Source organism: Rhineura floridana, chromosome 13 (genome assembly GCF_030035675.1).
Source record: "Rhineura floridana isolate rRhiFlo1 chromosome 13, rRhiFlo1.hap2, whole genome shotgun sequence".
Lineage (NCBI taxonomy): Eukaryota > Metazoa > Chordata > Lepidosauria > Squamata > Rhineuridae > Rhineura > Rhineura floridana.
Window position 1 is genome coordinate 41,332,820 of NC_084492.1, and position 16,528 is coordinate 41,349,347.

The following is a 16,528-nucleotide window of genomic DNA, read 5'->3' on the forward strand; positions in this document are numbered from 1 at the left end:
GATTCCCCACTTCCGGTTTCCAGATGGCCGAGTAGGACCGTCGGGGGGAGCGGGACAGCCCCGATGGGTCCCCATGGGTCTCCGTGGGCATTAGCCGTGGTCGCCCCGCCTGGCCCTTTGGGAGCCGGAAGTGCAGCTGAGGCTCGGACTCCTTCCCGTGCGAGAGTGCCTCTGAGCGCGCATGGAGTACCTCATCAGGCGTCGCCGCGCTGCTCCTCGTAGGAAGGGCCACTCTTCCCGCTCGCCATGGCGACTTGGGTGGTGACCGGCTTCATTCCGCAGAGCTGCCCCGCTGGCGGCGATTTCTTGAGCTGCTGACCCGGTGCGCACTCGAGGACGGAGAGGAGGCTCCGGCGGAGCGGGGCTTCCTCCCGCGGCGGCTTCCCGCCTTCCCTCCTGCGTCCTGTCCGGAGCCTGAGAAGGGCTTGCAACACCTCCGCGCCCGCCGCGAGGGCGACCCGCTTTGGGAAGGACTCTGTGGGGCAGGAGGAGTCCGCGTGCGGCAGGCGTGGGCGCTGCTGGGCTCCAGCAGTCTCCCCCGGCCCGGCCCGCGCCGTCTCTGAGCGGCTGCTGGTGGGAGTCGCAGCCCAGCGACGCCCGGAGGCCCCCAGATGACCCCCGTGACGGAGCTGCCTGGGGCGCGATGTGGGCGGCGGACGAGGTGGCCTCCCTGTGTTACGGCCACTACCATACGCGGCTGCCTCGGCGAGGGAAGCCGGCCGCGGGGGCGCGCGAGTGGACGCTACTGGCGGCTGTGCTGAAGGTGGAGCGCAGGGCTGAGCCGGTCGGCGGCGGGCCAGGTAAGAGGAGAGGCCGGCGCCGGAGGGGCCCGGCCGGCGCTGTCGCTTCCCAGAGGCCCCCGCTTGACTAGCCTTTCTCCGGAGCGCGGCCTGCTCTGCGGGTCGACCTCGTGGAGGGAGAATCCTGGCAGTGGGGCGCCGTTGGGACCCTCCTGCTCCGGGGCAGGTGAAGGCCGACTTGACCCCCCTGCTCGGAGGCGACGTTCAGGTGGCGAAAGCGTGGCTGCAGCAGCCGGCTTGGTTTTGGTCTCTTGCGGGGATGACGCGCAATGCCGGTCCGCACACTTGACATTCTCAAGGGCTGCCTCTGTTCCCCCAACCAACCAACCAACATCGGGGCGCACGAGAGGGCCTCCCTCTCTGACTCTGCGCAGCCAGGGTGGCGCCTTCCAGGACAACGGGAGAGAGGAGGGCTGGGGTGTGTGTGGGCCACTGCCATCTCCCCAAAGTGGACCAGAGCCTCAGTGGCAGCGCCCAGGCTCCGGAAGGGTTAGTGAGGCAACTATGGAGCTCCAGTCTTCGGCCCTGGCTGCTCCTCAGCCTGCCCAGTACAGATGAAACCCAACCCCGTTCGCTCCCCCCGCACCTTGGATGTTGCCCTTCCCTCTTCCAGTGGTCTTTATTTTTTCCCTCAGCGCTTAAGGAAGTTGTTGCCATGGGAACTGGTACAAAATGCATTGGGCAGTCAGAAATGAGGAAGACTGGTAAGTGTGCCCCACTCCCCCTTGCCTGCTTGAGCCCACTTGGCTGGGTCTCCCCTTCCCCTGAGCCCCTTGGAGTGGAGCTGGGGCAGGCTTCCGTCCCTGTGGGCCTTGGCTTCCACCCAGAAGGGGGCTCAGCTGGCCTTACCCTGTTGCCTTTGGTGGTGGTGTCTCTTCTGCAGGAGACATTGTCAATGACAGTCATGCTGAAGTGGTGGCCAAGAGGAGCTTCCAGAGGTGAGTGAGGTGCACAAAGAAGGATTTTGGGGGGGCACTGGAAATTCCCATCAGGCAACTTTGACCACAATGGTCTTCTCCCAAGGGATGTGCGTGGGCGAAGGCAGCTTTCCTCTGCAGTTCCAGGGATTGCGTTAGGCTCAGGTGCCGGCAGAGGGAAGTTCTGCTGGTGAAGCTCCTCGTAAGGCAGCTGTCTTCTTGCCCCCCAGGTACCTCCTTCACCAGCTGTGGCTGGCCGCTGTGTGCCAAGAGCCCAGCATCTTCCACCCAGGAACCGAGGAAGGGAAGTGGATTCTCAAACCACATGTCAGCTTTATTTTTTTCTGCAGCCACACGCCTTGTGAGTACAACAGAGCAGCCATGTGGCCTGTTGGGTTGGTGGCTCCCTTTTTGTAGCTGGCTGTGTGGTGCCTGTGCCAGGGGTGAAGCTGCGAAGGAGCCTGGCTTCAAAATAGGCTGGCAGCATTGTGGCACGGTTGATGGAGCCTTGGCCTGGGGAGATCACAAAGCGTGTTGGGTGGGCTCATCACACACTCTTAGCCGAATCTACCTCGCAAGGTTGCTTGGAGTGCGAAATAGTGTGGGGTCATGTATACTCCCCTGATGTGCTCGGAGGAAGAGCTGGACATAGGTCTTTTTATGATGTTTTAGTGTTTTTGGCGTTTATGTTTGCTGCCCTGGGCTCCTGTTGGGAGGAAGGGCAGGATATAACTAAAACAATAAATAATAAAATAAATAAATATAAAAATAGTATGTGGCAGCTATCAAAAAGGCAAACTCCATGTCAGGGATCATTAAGAAAACTGCCAGTATCGTAACACTGTTACAGAAATCCATGGTGAGACCACACTGGAATATAGTGTGCATTTCTAGTCACCTCATCTCAGAAAAGATATTGGAGAGTTGGAAAAGTTCAGAAAAGGGCAGTGAGAATGATCAAGGGGTGATGGAGCACCCTCCCTCTGAGGAAATGTTACAGTATTTGGGGCTTTTTAGTTTAGGAAAAAAGGTGAGGTGTGATAAAGGTGTTAAAGATTATGCATGGTGTGGAGAAAGTGGACTGGAAGAAGTCTTGCTCTTTTGCAATACTAGAATCTGGACTTAGCCATTGAATCTGAATGGTGGAAATTTAGGGCAGACAAAAGTGCTTCTTCACACGGGGTGTAGTTAAATTATGAAATTTGCTCCCACAAGAGGTGGCGAGTGCCACTAACCTGGATGGCTTTAGAAGAGGATTACAAATTCTTGGAGGAAAATGGCTATTGTTGGCTACTAGCTACAACGGCTATGGTCGACTTCCTCCTCTGAATATCAGTCGCTGGGAATCAGAAGTACTGCTGTTGCACTTAAATCTGCTTGTGGGCCTCTTGCCATTGGGGCATTTGGTTGCCTATTGTGAGAACAGAGTACTGGACAAGATGAGCCGCCTTTGACCTCCTCTTATGTAACTTACACTTTTTGTTTATTGATTTATCGGTGTGTGTGTATGTACTGTTTTATGGGTGGGGTTTTAGAATCTGTATTTTGATGTAATTTGGTTTGGTTTCTGTAAGTTGCCTTGAAAAGTCCCTAAATGATCAGGCCAGGGAACAATCTTAATTAATAAAGCTAACAGGACATGGATTAGGGTCCCTTCTTTGTAAGTACAGTACCTTAATAATACTGCACCCCCTCCCCAAGCTGTGAGTATGAAAGTTTGGTAGAATATGTTTTGAAGTGGCCCTACAGTGATGCAGGTTGGGTGTTGGCTTCTGGTGCAATTTCAGGGCTGAAAGTTTTGGAGAATGTTACTGTGAGCAATAGTGTCCTAGCTTTGTCATGTCTTAACTCTAATGTCTTTGAGATGTTAGTGGTGGTAGCAGCAAGGTGTGTGTACCTGGTGACTTCAAGATGGCTCTGCTGGTGTGTTGTGCTTGCACACGCTTCCTGAGGTAGAAGAGGGCGACTGTGGGCCAGGCGGCTGACTGAGGATGGAATGTGTTTGTTACTGGGAGCATCATGTGGGGAAGAGCTTGAAGCTCACCCGGCTCAGCTGAGGCTGAACTCAAGTGCACTACTGTGGCCCTGGAGGAGTTGAGGGCAGCAGAGCTTCTGTTTGGGTGCCAGATACTACCTGAGGGGCTGGTATTACCATTGTAAGAAGGCGTAGACTCCTTGCTTGAGGAGATGGTGGGTGAGAGTCCCTATTTGCCGTTGTCTTCTAAAGCACCTCTTCTCCTGGCCATTTCTTCTAGGTGGGGACGCGTCAATCATCCCAGTGATAGAAGCAGAAGCCCAGCCTTGCCAGCCTCTGAAGCCAACAAAGGCCCCTAAGAGGGGCTTTCATGGTGACTGCGGAAGGGAGGCTGAAGGAATGCCAGCTGTCCATTCCCCCAAGAGACAGAAAGTGGCCGACAGCCATTCAGCCCATGGTGCTGAGCTCCCTGTCGAGGATGGTGCTGGAGCCAGAGTGGTGGATGTCCACCGGACTGGGGCCAAGTGTGTCCCTGGAGAGGCAGGGGACTCCCACCGGCCTGGTGGTGACTTCCACACCGTGGGGCTTCTACGGGTCAAGCCAGGCCGTGGGGCCCAGACGGCCTCCATGTCGTGCAGTGATAAGCTGGCACGCTGGAACGTCCTTGGCTGCCAGGGTGCTCTCCTGATGCATTTCCTCCAGCAGCCCATCTGCTTGTCGGCCGTGGTCGTGGGCCGTTGTCCCTACAGCAAGGAGGCCCTGCAGAGGGCCATTGTTGCAAGGTCAGTGAGCAGACTGGGAGAGATTGACTGCTTTATAATCTTTAGAATTATAATCTTTAGAATTTTCCAGGGAATGATGTCAGGCTGACTGGTCTGGGGTTCCCAGGTTCCTCCTTTTTGCCTTTTTTGAAGATGGGGACAACATGAGCCCTCCTCCAGTCATGCGGCACTTCACCCGTCCTCCACAATTTCACTGTTGGAAGTGGGGCAAGAGCAACCCCTGTTTTGCTGTTTTGTTTGTGTTCCAGAAGGGAGATAGACTTAGGGTCCTCCAGATGGATAGGCTTGGCTACCTTTACCTGTGCTGTGCTGTGACTAACTTCCTTCCTTGTAAACTGATATGCTCAGGGAAGCTTATCTGCTCCTCCTCCTTCTGCTCTTGCTCTTCTCTTCTCCGACTGTCTGAGAGAGAGGAGACATCTTTGTCTCTGCTCTCTCTGTCCTGAGCCATGAGGGCGGTACCCATGTCTGGAAAAGAGGTCAAAGACAAGAATGCTGAGGTTTTTTTTTGGAAAACTGGCTTTATTGCAAGGTTTTTTCAAAAAAGCCCAATGCGTTTCAGCTCATAATCACAGGCGTTCATTAGGGGATAATGAATTTTTGCAATGGTTAAACGAACAATTTTGTTCCTGTATTGTATTGATAACAATCACGTCTGGGCACTGCACCTCCAACTTAGTTAGTTAGTTAGAACTGGGTATGCCTTTCCCACCTACTGTGTATTTCTATAAATAAAGTAGCTTTTCTTATTTTACTAAGTTTTAAGCCTCAGTGATCTCAATGCAGGGTAAAAGCCTGCTTTCTTAGGTAAATACACTCACTGGCACACACGCATTTCAGACCGGCTGATGATCTCTGCATATACAAATTTACATAACATTCACAAAGATAATAGACAACGGTTCCGAGAGTGTTTCAGCCACTTCCTTCAATACTCAAGGATGCAGTTCATTGGGCCATAACGATTTGAACTCGTTCAAAGTGATTAGGTATTCCTTGACCATTTGTCTATCAATCTCAAGCTGCAATCCTGCCCCTTAACTTGTACTTCATGTTTCCCAGGAGGGTCATAGACCCTTTTTTGGGAGAAGACTGAGCCAAAGTAGGAACTGAGCACTTCTGCCTTTTCTTTGTCATCTGTTAACATTTTGAAACTTGAAAACTATACTTCCCTTTCCCCCAGAGTTCATTCATATCATTTGTTCCCACATGGATGTGAAGAAAGGGATATGTGTCAGTGGGCTTTATGAGCAATGGCAGCCCTTCTGTCACATCTCTAATCCATCCTGCAGGGAGGCAGGGTACCTGGCGAGTCCATAGGTTGTCTCGACATACTTGGGTTTTAATCCCATGTAGTAGGGGCTCTCCCACTCCTCCTCCTCTTCTTCTTGTCGTGGGGCATAGTTTTGTTGTCTCTGCCTGACTGAGCTTCAGCCTCTTGCTCACTGTCCTCAGATTCCGCAGCTCCACTGATGAAGGGTGTCTTCTAGCTCTTTTGCTCCTAACTGTCACCCTTTCCCACGGAGTTTCCCCTACTTCGTTGTTGCTCTCCACAGCTGTCTCCTCTTCTGCTTTGACATGCTGCTGTTCTTCCACCTCCTGTACTTCTCTTTGCTGTTCTTGTTCCAGTGTTCCATCTAAGAACTCTTTGTCTTCTCTTATACCCTTGAGTGTGGCCACCCGCCACTCCAAGCCTCTTATTTTTTTTCCAACAGCACAACAAGCTTGTACTTGTTGTTCATGAACGCCATGTTGTTCTCAGGCAAGAAAACAAACATTGCACACACCTTGCAGGTCACCACTACTGGAGTGTCCTTCCTGTCCATAGTCTGTGTTATCTTTTGGGGTTTTTTCCTACTTGTATTGGAATGGCCTGTGCTATGTCCTGTCCTCCTTGAATGTTAAAGAACAGTCCCACTGGTATGTGGTGTGTGCTACAAGGCAATTTTTTTTGTTAGGGACTTCCCTGCCAAACAGTGCTGCCAAACTCTGTTAGCTCTCCCTGTTTGCTCAGTCTCTGAGACCTGACTCACTTGTATATTCTCTGGCCCAGCTGAGGCAGCTCCGCTCAGTTACGAGTCAGGAAACAGACAGGAGTCAGGACGTCGAGCTCCTACGCATGATTTCTTCTGTTTCTGTTAAGTCATAAGAACACAAGAGGAGCCCTGAGGCTGGATCAGGTCAATGGGTGCCCAGCTAGCCTAGGATCCTGTTCCCACAGTGGCCAACCAGATGCCTTGGGAAGTCCATGAGCGAGATACAAGGGCCACTCACTTGTGTTGCCCACAACTGAATCTGATCCTGGACATAATACTGTATGTAACCTTCACCACTAGGAGCCATTGACAGTTTTATCCTCCATGAATTTGCCTCATTTCCTCTTAAAGCTGGCCTGGTTGATGGCCATCATTACATCCTACGGTAGCAGATTCCCTAGTTTAAATCTACACTGTATGAAGAGCATGGGGATGAGTGCGGAAGGGGCAAAGCATTTGAAGAGGGCATTGAAACTCCCCACCCCATCTTGTTCAGCTCCCTTCTGGCTTCTGATATGATGCCAAAAATTGCAGTGATACTTCCATGCACCACTTTGCAAGCTAAAAAGGAAACCCATACGTGTCAGGCTGCTGAATTCTGCTCTTTCATTGCACTTCTGCTTGCCTGGGGCAGCCACAGTCTGCCCGCTTGGAGGTGCAATCAGGCTAGCTGAGCCCTCAGGACTGTGGGATGGGACTGCTGGATGAGTTAGCTCATTGCAGTAACTTCTAGGGTGCATGTTGGTTTCCTTATTCTTATTCTAAGCATACAGCCTGGCAGTGTTGCTAAATGGAGGTTGTGTCTTCCTCTCCCCGCCCCACAGGTGTCGACCTGTCTTGGGTTTGCCAGACGGTTTCCGGGCTCAAGAGGTGGAAACCCTGCAGTCCCAGCTGCTCTTCGTCCACAGCCGTGAAGCAGTTGAGGCCAGCCATGCTCTGGGTCAAGGGAAGGTGGTGCCGTGCGGTGCAGGTGAGTGTCCTCCAGGACGTTCGTGAGGGTGCCTGGGCTTCTCTCTCACGTCTTTGCTTGGGGCGGGGGAGATGTTGCAGTGGAAGAGCTGGGGTCTGCATGCATCACAGTGGCCATCCAAGCTGTGTGCTGTCCTGCTGAGGGTGGTTCCCACCTTGCCATCTGACCACTCCACAGAGCCAGGGGCAACAAGAAGGGGCTGTAACTGGCAAGTTGGGGGTGGGGGTGGAGGGAGGAGTCATAGGTTTCCCTTCTGGAAACTCGCTGGGTATTTCTGTTGATTTGCTGTTTAGAACTATAAGCCGTTTTGACTGCCTCAGAGGGATCTTTGAAAATTGCTGCTATGTATGTCTGGCATTCCGCAGAATAAAACCGCCAGCTAAGAGGGAGGAAAAGGAGAGGCAGGGTGTGAAGGTCTGCAGGGGGTCACCTCGGGTCAATGGGATCCTACCAGCTTGGCCTCTTTAAGGAGTACCTCTCCACCTCTGCCGGGGCCAGGGCAGCCGCTCAGTCAGCCAAGACGAGAGATGGGGGGCAGGGAGTGACCTGTGAGGGTCTGCTGGAGCTGCTGAGCACAGCCAGAGAGGAGGGTTTTGCGGAGAAGGAGCAGCTGTCCCAGGGATCCCTAGAGCTTCTTCCCCTGGTGGGAGGTATCAGGGCTCGGAGGCTTCCCTCTGGGGCAGGGATACTCTGGGACTGGCCCACTGTGGGTGATCCTAGCATATTCTGCGAAGGGGCCAGCCTAGGACTTCTGGACCTCCCCTTACCCAAGCCTCATAACCCTGAGAAAACCACAAGACTCAGGGACGCAGACCCGAGCCTCAACCTGCCAGAGACACTGGGAACAGGCAGCCCCCTGGACTTCTGAGGCAGCTGTCTCTGGAGGGGACCCCGCGAAGTGCAAGTACAGGGAGAAGGCCTTCAGAAGGACCTCCTGTTGTTGTGACCCCGTGGCAGGAGATTTAGATGTGGGCTGCCTGCAGGGAGGGAGTCTGTAGTGAGGGCTAAAGCCTGACTTGCTGCACCCCTGTTGATCGTGGTGGTAACTGGCACCCTTGTTTGGGCCTGTTCTCCAAGGGACCCATAGATCAAGGGGCCTTCAGTGTGCCACTCCACGTTTGTAAAGTCAGTGGCGCATCCCGGGCCTTGTTGTCATCAAAGTCCTTGTGCAGGAGTCGGGTTCTGAGCTGGGGTAAAAGGCCCCATGGAGGTGCCTAGAGAAGGGCTGCAGGCTTTGAGGCAGCCCAAGCAGAGGCTGGTGACCCACAGGTTGTATGGCTGTAGGAGCAAAGGTCACCATCTGATGGGCTGTCTGCGGGGGCTGAATCGCCTGAGGAAGCTGGACTGTGCCGGGCTGTGTGGGAGGGCACTTGGTCTTGCCTTCCATATTCTGTGGCAAGTGACCCTTCCTTCCTCCTTTCTCCCCCACCCCCCACCCCCCGGTTTCCCAGCTATCAGCTGGAGTGCTGTTCCGGAGCACCCACTAGATGTCATTTCACGTGGCTTCAAGCAGGGGACAACCAAGAAAGCAATTGGGAGCCCAAAGTCCAGGTGTGTCACAGGTAGCTTGTGCCAGAGGTGGCAGGAGCCACAGCTCTTCTGGGCCTTGCCACAAGAAATGTGTTTTAATTTCCTTGCTTCTTCCTGATATGAATCAGTGATAAGTGCTGCACGTTTGAGCAGGTCAGTTGCCTGGTCTTGCCGTAAGAACATAAGAAAGAGCCCTGCCACTGGTTCAGGTCAAAGGGGGCCCACCTAGCCCAGCATCCCATTCTCCCAGTGGCCAACCAGATGCCCATTATGGGAAGAAGCCCACAAGCAGGATCTGAGCGCAAATAGAGCTCTTCCCAATTCTGAACACCAAGTGGTGTTCAGAGGCGTATTGCCACTATGCCTTGTAGCCATTGATTAGCTTTATCCTCCATGAATTAGTCTAACTCCTTTTAAATGCAAGTTAGTGGTTAGGGAACCAGGCAGTAGGATTGGCACACTTAATGCATATTAAATAAAAAATAATGCACAAGACACACAGTTTCCCTGAGTTGCACATACACTCCGAGGGGGCCTAAATTGGTTGAAATTGCCTCAGAAAGAAATCTTGGCCACCACGTGTCTCTGGTCTGATTGGGATGCTTGAAGTGGCATATCTGCAGTTGTAGTAGCACCAGCTACATAGACAATAGAGCCCTTTATCACTGGGCTGCTTTTAAGGAAATAGGGAAGGAGGTTGAGCAGCTCAGGTGAAAGTTTTTAGTTTGCAGCTTGATCAGTTTACAGCCTTTCTGGAGACAAAGGTCCTCTGTGGAGAAAGAGGTGGACAGTTAAGAACATAAGAACATAAGAAGAGCCTGCTGGATCAGGCCAGTGGCCCATCTAGTCCAGCATCCTGTTCTCACAGTGGCCAACCAGGTGCCTGGTTTCATGGGGTGGGGGGAGGAGAGAAATACGAGGCATAACCAGGGTGGGTGGAAGGTGGGATTTCCTGATAGGTCTCTGGGTGATTTGAAGATCAGCAAGGATTCTGACTCCTCATTGTCTAATCATGGCAAAAATTAAATTGCTTTTCCCTCCTAGATTAGGTTGCTAAAAAGGAATGATTGTAGGGGGAGCAGGAGCAGGTTTTCATGTGAAAGGACTTTTGAGCTTGTTTCTGGTACTAATCACAAATTCCTGGGTTGAGCGTGTTTGCAGAGAGGCACCCTGTTCCTTTACTCTGCCTAGCTGAGTCACTGTTTTGCACCTGGCTCCTGTTGATGGATTGCAGGGTTCTAGTTTTTTTTTAAGAGAAGAAACAGTAGATCCCGCAGTCCTGAGGCTTGCCTACTCTTGACTTACAAGGATCCATAATGGGAGTGGTGAAATAATCTTGAAAGCGAGTGATGGTTAGCGAGGTAGTGAAGTTGGTGCTTTCTGCAGTCTGTCCAAGAGGGTGCTGAAGTGGCTGTCATCGCCCTGGAAAGAAATCTTGGCCACAGTTTGTAACAGGAGCTGCAGCGAACAGGACAAGTGTGTTGCTAAGGGCCAGAGTGAATTCATAGCAGGCTTGATTGCGGCAGGCTGATCATATAACACCAATCTTGGCATGGCTACAGTGGCTGCCTGTACATTTCAAAATGCTGGTTTTAACCCAGAGGGACCTTTATACCACAGGACCCCAATATCTTCCAGAACATCTCCCCTGCTGGAAGGGTGGGATTTAAATCAAATAATAAATAAATAAAATAAATAAATAGAAGCCCTGGACCCTTCCGTCTTCATTTGAGGCACTTCTCCGGATGCTCCCTCTGAGGGTGCCAATAAGGGTGAATGTCTTTTCTGTCCTCCCCATCTGTGGAATGATCTTGGTGAGGTCCACCTGGCACCATCATTAACGCCCTTTCATTGCCAGGCTGAAGACGATCTCCTGGGCGTGTGACAAATTATGACAAGCGGGCTGATGGTCTCTCAGATGAAATGTTCTTGCTGCTGAGGTTTTTTTTGTTTTTCTGCTTGAATATGTTTGTGGATTATTGGAATGTTTTTAGTGAAATGTATTGTTTTATATGTTATGCTTTTTTGGCTTTAATCTTCTTGTAAGTTGCTTAGAGACTTTTCTTGCAGTAGGTGACTAAGTCAACAAAAGCAGCAAGAATCAAAATGGCTTTATTTAAGTCTTGGGACACCATGTTCAGGTTTAGCAGCCCCTATGCTAGAAAGGCTGGAGAAGTCTAGAAAGGGGTGGCAGTTCCACCGTGGTCGGGAGCAGATGGGTTGCAGCAAATGGTCCAGAGCTGGTGTTGAAAAGGTTTTCTGCAACTCTTGGTTATATAAACCTTAGCCTGGCCGCTCATCAGTTATCTCAGATATGAAGCCACTTGTGTTTAAACTTTTTATGCAAGGTTTACAGCTTAGAAAACGAAGATAAGTGGAGAGAGACCGGGTTGAAGTTTATAAGGCCAGTGGCCCATCGAGTCCAGCATCCTGTCCTCACAGTGGCCAACCAGGTGCCCATGAGAAGCCTGCAAGCAGCACCAGAGCACCAGAGCACTCTCCCCCTGCAGTTTCTAGCATCTGGTATTCAGAAGCCATTGTGGCTAGTAGCCATTAATAGCCATATTCTCTGTGAATTTGTCTAATCCTCTTTTAAAGCCATCTAAGTTGGTGGCCATCACTGCCTGCTGTTGGAGCTAATTCCATAGTTTATGTGATTGTGAAATGAAGTGTTGCGGAACACCTTTTAAACACGAGCTTCAGACCATTTTCCTGAAACTGATAGGCAGTAGGTTTAAGACAGAATTATGCCTCACAACATCTACAAAGCAAAGGCCTTGGAATAAGCCTTTCTGTGGTGGCCTTTTGGGATGGAAACTTGCCAGAGTAGTGCCTCTGCCAAAAAGCTTAACCTTGTTGCTTTTACAATGAGACTTCTGATTGGAATTTAGCTCCCATCCCATCGCTGGCAGGTCTTGGATCTGCAAGGTGGAACTCTTCCAGGCATTCCTGAAGCTGGTGAGAAGCATCCCACAAGAGAATCTGCCAGAAACTCTCAGGTGAGAAACTTCCCGCTTTCTTCAGCTGCTGTGTGCTGGGCTCCAGGTTCTCCCTTTTCTGTCGGGGTTGGCAAACTTTATAGAACAAAAGAACATAAGAAGAGCCTGCTGGATCAGGCCAGTGGCCCATCTAGTCCAGCATCCTGTTCTCACAGTGGCCAACCAGGTGCCTGGGTGAAGCCCACAAGCAGGACCCGAGTGCAAGAGCACTCTCCCCTCCTGAGGCTTCCGGCAACTGGTTTTCAGAAACATGCTGCCTCTGACAAGGGTGGCAGAGCACAGCCATCACGGCTAGTAGCCATTGATAGCCCTGTCCTCCATGAATTTGTCTAATCTTCTTTTAAAGCCATCCAAGCTGGTGGCCATTCTGCATCTTGTGGGAGCAAATTCCATAGTTTAACTATGCGCTGAGTAAAAAAGTACTTCCATTTGTCTGTCCTGAATCTTCCAACATTCAACTTCTTTGAATGTCCATGAGTTCTATTATTATGAGAGAGAGGGAGAAAAACTTTTCTCTATCCACTTTCTCAATGCCATGCATAATTTTATACACTTCTATCATGTCTCTTCTGACCCACCTTTTCTCTGAACTAAAAAGCCCCAAATGCAGCAACCTTTCCACGTAAGGGAGTCGCTCCATCCCCTTGATCAGTCTGGTTGCCCTCTTCTGAACCTTTTCCAATTCTATAATATCCTTTTTGAGATGAGGCGACCAGAACTGTACACAGTATTCCAAATGCGGCCACACCATACATTTATACAACGGCATTATGATATCGGCTGTTTTATTTTCAGTACCTTTCCTAATTATCGCTAGCATGGAATTTGCCTTTTTCACAGCTGCCGCACACTGGGTCGACATTTTCATCGTGCCGTCCACTACAACCCCGAGGTCTCTCTCCTGGTCGGTCACCGCCAGTTCAGACCCCATGAGCATATATGTGAAATTAAGATTTTTTGCTCCAATATGCAAAATTTTATACTTGTTTATATTGAATTGCATTTGCCATTTTTCCGCCCGTTCACTCAGTTTGGAGAGGTCTTTTTGGAGCGCTTCGCAATCCCTTTTTGTTTTAACAACCCTGAACAATTTAGTGTCGTCAGCAAACTTGGCCACTTCACTGCTCACTCCTAATTCTAGGTCATCAATGAACAAGTTGAAAAGTACAGATCCCAATACTGATCCTTGAGGGACTCCACTTTCTACAGCCCTCCATTGGGAGAACTGTCCATTTATTCCTACTCTCTGCTTTCTGCTTCTTAACCAATTTCTTATCCACAAGAGGACCTCTCCTCTTATTCCATGACTGAAGAGCTTCCTCAGAAGTCTTTGGTGAGGTACCTTGTCAAACGCTTTTTGAAAGTCTAAGTACACTATGTCCACTGGATCACCTCCATCTATATGCTTGTTGTCCCTCTCAAAGAATTCTAATAGGTTACTGAGACAGGACTTTCCCTGCTTCAGCAAGGCTTGTTCTTCTATGTGCTTAGTTAATCTAGCTTTAATAATACTTTCTACCAGTTTTTCAGGGACAGAAGTTAAGCTAACTGGCCTGTAATTTCCGGGATCCCCCCTGGATCCCTTTTTGAATATTGGCGTTACATTTGCCACTTTCCAGCACAGAGGAGGACCCGAGGGACAAGTTACATATTTTAGTTAGCAGATCAGCAATTTCACATTTGAGTTCTTTGAGAACTCTTGGGTGGATGCCATCCGGGCCCGGTGATTTGTCAGTTTTTATATTGTCCATTAAGCATAGAACTTCCTCTCTCGTTACCACTATTTGTCTCAGTTCCTCAGAATCCCTTCCTGCAAATGTTAGTTCAGGTTTGGGGATCTGCCCTATATCTTCCACTGTGAAGACAGATGCAAAGAATTCATTTAGCTTCACTGCAATCTCCTTATCGTTCTTTAGTACACCTTTGACTCCCTTATCATCCAAGGGTCCAATCGCCTCCCTAGATGCTCTCCTGCTTTGAATGTATTTATAGAATTTTTTGCTGTTGGTTTTTATGTTCTTAGCAAAGTGCTCCTCAAAATTTTTTTTAGCATCCCTTATTGTCTTCTTGCATTTCGTTTGCCAGAGTTTGTGTTCCTTTTTATTTTCTTCATTCAGACAAGACTTCCATTTTCTGAAGGAAGACTTTTTGCCTCTAAGAGCTTCCTTGACTTTGCTCGTTAACCATGCTGGCATCTTCTTGGCCCTGGCGGTACCTTTTCTGATCTGCTGTATGCACTCTAGTTGAGCTTCTAATATAGTGTTTTTAAACAACTTCCAAGCATTTTCAAGTGATGTGACCCTCTGGACTTTGTTTTTTAGCTTTCTTTTTATCAATCCCCTAATTTTTGTGAACTTTCCTCTTTTGAAGTCAAATGTGACCGTATTGGATTTTCTTGGCAATTGGCCATTTACATGTATGTTTAATTTAATAGCACTATGGTCACTGCTCCCAATCGGTTCAACAACACTTACATCTCGCACCAGGTCCCGGTCCCCACTGAGGATTAAGTCCAGGGTTGCCGTCCCTCTGGTCGGTTCCATGACCAACAGGTCTAGGGAACAGTCATTTAGAATATCTAGAAATCTTGCTGCTTTGTCATGACTGGAACACATATGCGGCCAGTCTGTGTCTGGGTAGTTGAAGTCACCCATTACTACCACATTTCCTAGTTTGGATGCTTCCTCAATTTCATATCTCATCTCCAGGTCTCCCTGAGCATTTTGATCAGGGGGACGATAGATCGTTCCCAGTATTAAATCCCTCCTGGGGCATGGTATCACCACTCACAACGATTCTGTGGAGGAGTCCGCCTCTTTTGGGGTTTCGAGCTTGCTGGATTCAATGCCTTCTTTCACGTATAGAGCGACTCCGCCACCAATACGTCCTTCCCTGACCTTCCGATATAGTTTATATCCAGGGATAACCGTATTCCACTGGTTTTCTCCATTCCACCAGGTCTCCGTTATGCTCACTATATCAATGCTCTTCTCTAAGACCAAGCACTCCAATTCTCCCATCTTGGTTCGGAGGCTCCTAGCATTAGCGTACAGGCACTTGTAAGCAGTGTCTCTCTTCAAGTGTCTTTGGTACTTGTGGTTTGGCCTGTGGTAATTTTGCCCTTCTGAATTTATATCCTGTGCCCCTGCTCTCACAATGCCTACTTCTAGGCCTACCCCTTTTAAAATTTCATCATTTCTTTGGTCTTTATCCCAGGGGGGAGGTTTATTCCGAACCGGACCTTCCGCAGCTCGTCAGGTTCCCCCCTCAGTCAGTTTAAAAGCTGCTCTGCCACCTTTTTAATTTTAAGTGCCAGCAGTCTGGTTCCATTCTGGTTCAAGTGGAGCCCGTCCCTTTTGTATAGGCCCGGCTTGTCCCAAAATGTTCCCCAGTGCCTAACAAATCCAAACCCTTCCACCCGACACCATTGTCTCATCCATGCAGTGAGACTGCAAAGCTGTGCCTGTCTGGCTGGTCCTGCGTGTGGAACTGTTAGCATTTCAGAGAAAGCCACCTTGGAGGTCCTGGCTTTCAGCATCCTACCTAGCAACCTAAATTTTGCTTCCAGGACCTCACGGCTGCATTTCCGCATGTCGTTGGTGCCAATGTGTACCACGACCACTGACTCCTCCCCAGCACTGTCTACCAAACTATCTAAACGATGGGCGATATCCACAACCTTCGCACCAGGCAGGCAAAACACCTTGCGGTCTGCACGCCCATCACACACCCCACTATCTATGTTCCTAATGATCAAATCACCCACTACAAGGATCCCTCCACCCCCTGGAGATATATCCTCGGCACGAGAGGATAGCTGCTCATCCCCCAAGGAATGGGTCCCTTCTAAGGGATTGTTTCCCTCTTCCTCAGCTGGATGCTCTCCTTCCCTGAGACCATCGTTCTCCATGATAGCAGGAGAGCTATCATCCTTGGAGTGGGACACAGCTATAACGTCCCTGAAGGCCTCCTCCACACACCTCTCTGCCTCTCTCAGCTTTTCCAGGTCAGCCACCTTGGCCTCAAGGAAATGAAGTCGTTCCCGGAGAGCTCATTGCACCGAGAGCACACCCACGACTTCTGTCCAACAGGCAGATAGTCGTACATGCTGCAGGCAGTGCAAAACACTGGAAAGCCCCCACACCCCTGCTGGCTTCTTACCTGCATAGTTTTGTTTAAGGTTTATTACGTCAATGGGTTGGGGACTGTGGTTTAGTTGAGGTCAGGGAACAGATGGGCAGAGTGGGGGGGGGCTGGCCTCCTCGCCCTGCTGCCGAACTCGCTCTGCTGCTTAACTTGCCTTGACGCTTTGTCAGCTGGGACTTATCTTGTGAAGGGCTACTGACCCATGGTGGGCAGGCTAGAGCTAAAAGTGGCTGCAGTTTGCAGCATGGCAGGACTTGAATAGCTCTCCCTCTCTCTGACCCGCCCCCAATTTCTGCAGGCCACATGGAATCAGGCTTTGGGCCACGGGTCCCCCCCCCCCCCGGCTATCAGGTGGTCTGGCCCTGCTTTTCTT

At 50.4% G+C, this 16,528-nt stretch overlaps 1 protein-coding gene across 7 annotated transcripts in view; it reads left to right on the plus strand.

The window, feature by feature from the left end:
• The window catches only part of ADAT1 (adenosine deaminase tRNA specific 1), a 23,695-nt gene continuing 7,167 nt past the window's right edge, over positions 1 to 16,528 (plus strand). The window contains exons 1-9 of one of the 7 annotated variants that reach the window (XM_061594305.1): positions 1 to 800; positions 1,436 to 1,504; positions 1,684 to 1,738; positions 1,948 to 2,078; positions 3,973 to 4,474; positions 7,335 to 7,480; positions 8,932 to 9,031; positions 11,923 to 12,009; positions 15,883 to 16,015. In XM_061594305.1, coding sequence (XP_061450289.1) covers positions 644 to 800; positions 1,436 to 1,504; positions 1,684 to 1,738; positions 1,948 to 2,078; positions 3,973 to 4,474; positions 7,335 to 7,480; positions 8,932 to 9,031; positions 11,923 to 12,009; positions 15,883 to 16,015 — 1,380 coding nt within the window. In that variant the 5' untranslated portion in view covers positions 1 to 643. Of the gene's footprint in view, positions 801 to 1,435; positions 1,505 to 1,683; positions 1,739 to 1,947; positions 2,079 to 3,972; positions 4,475 to 7,334; positions 7,481 to 8,931; positions 9,032 to 11,901; positions 12,014 to 15,882; positions 16,016 to 16,528 lie in introns of those variants that run through there. The other 6 variants (XM_061594304.1, XM_061594308.1, XM_061594306.1 and 3 more) reach the window with 6 other exon arrangements.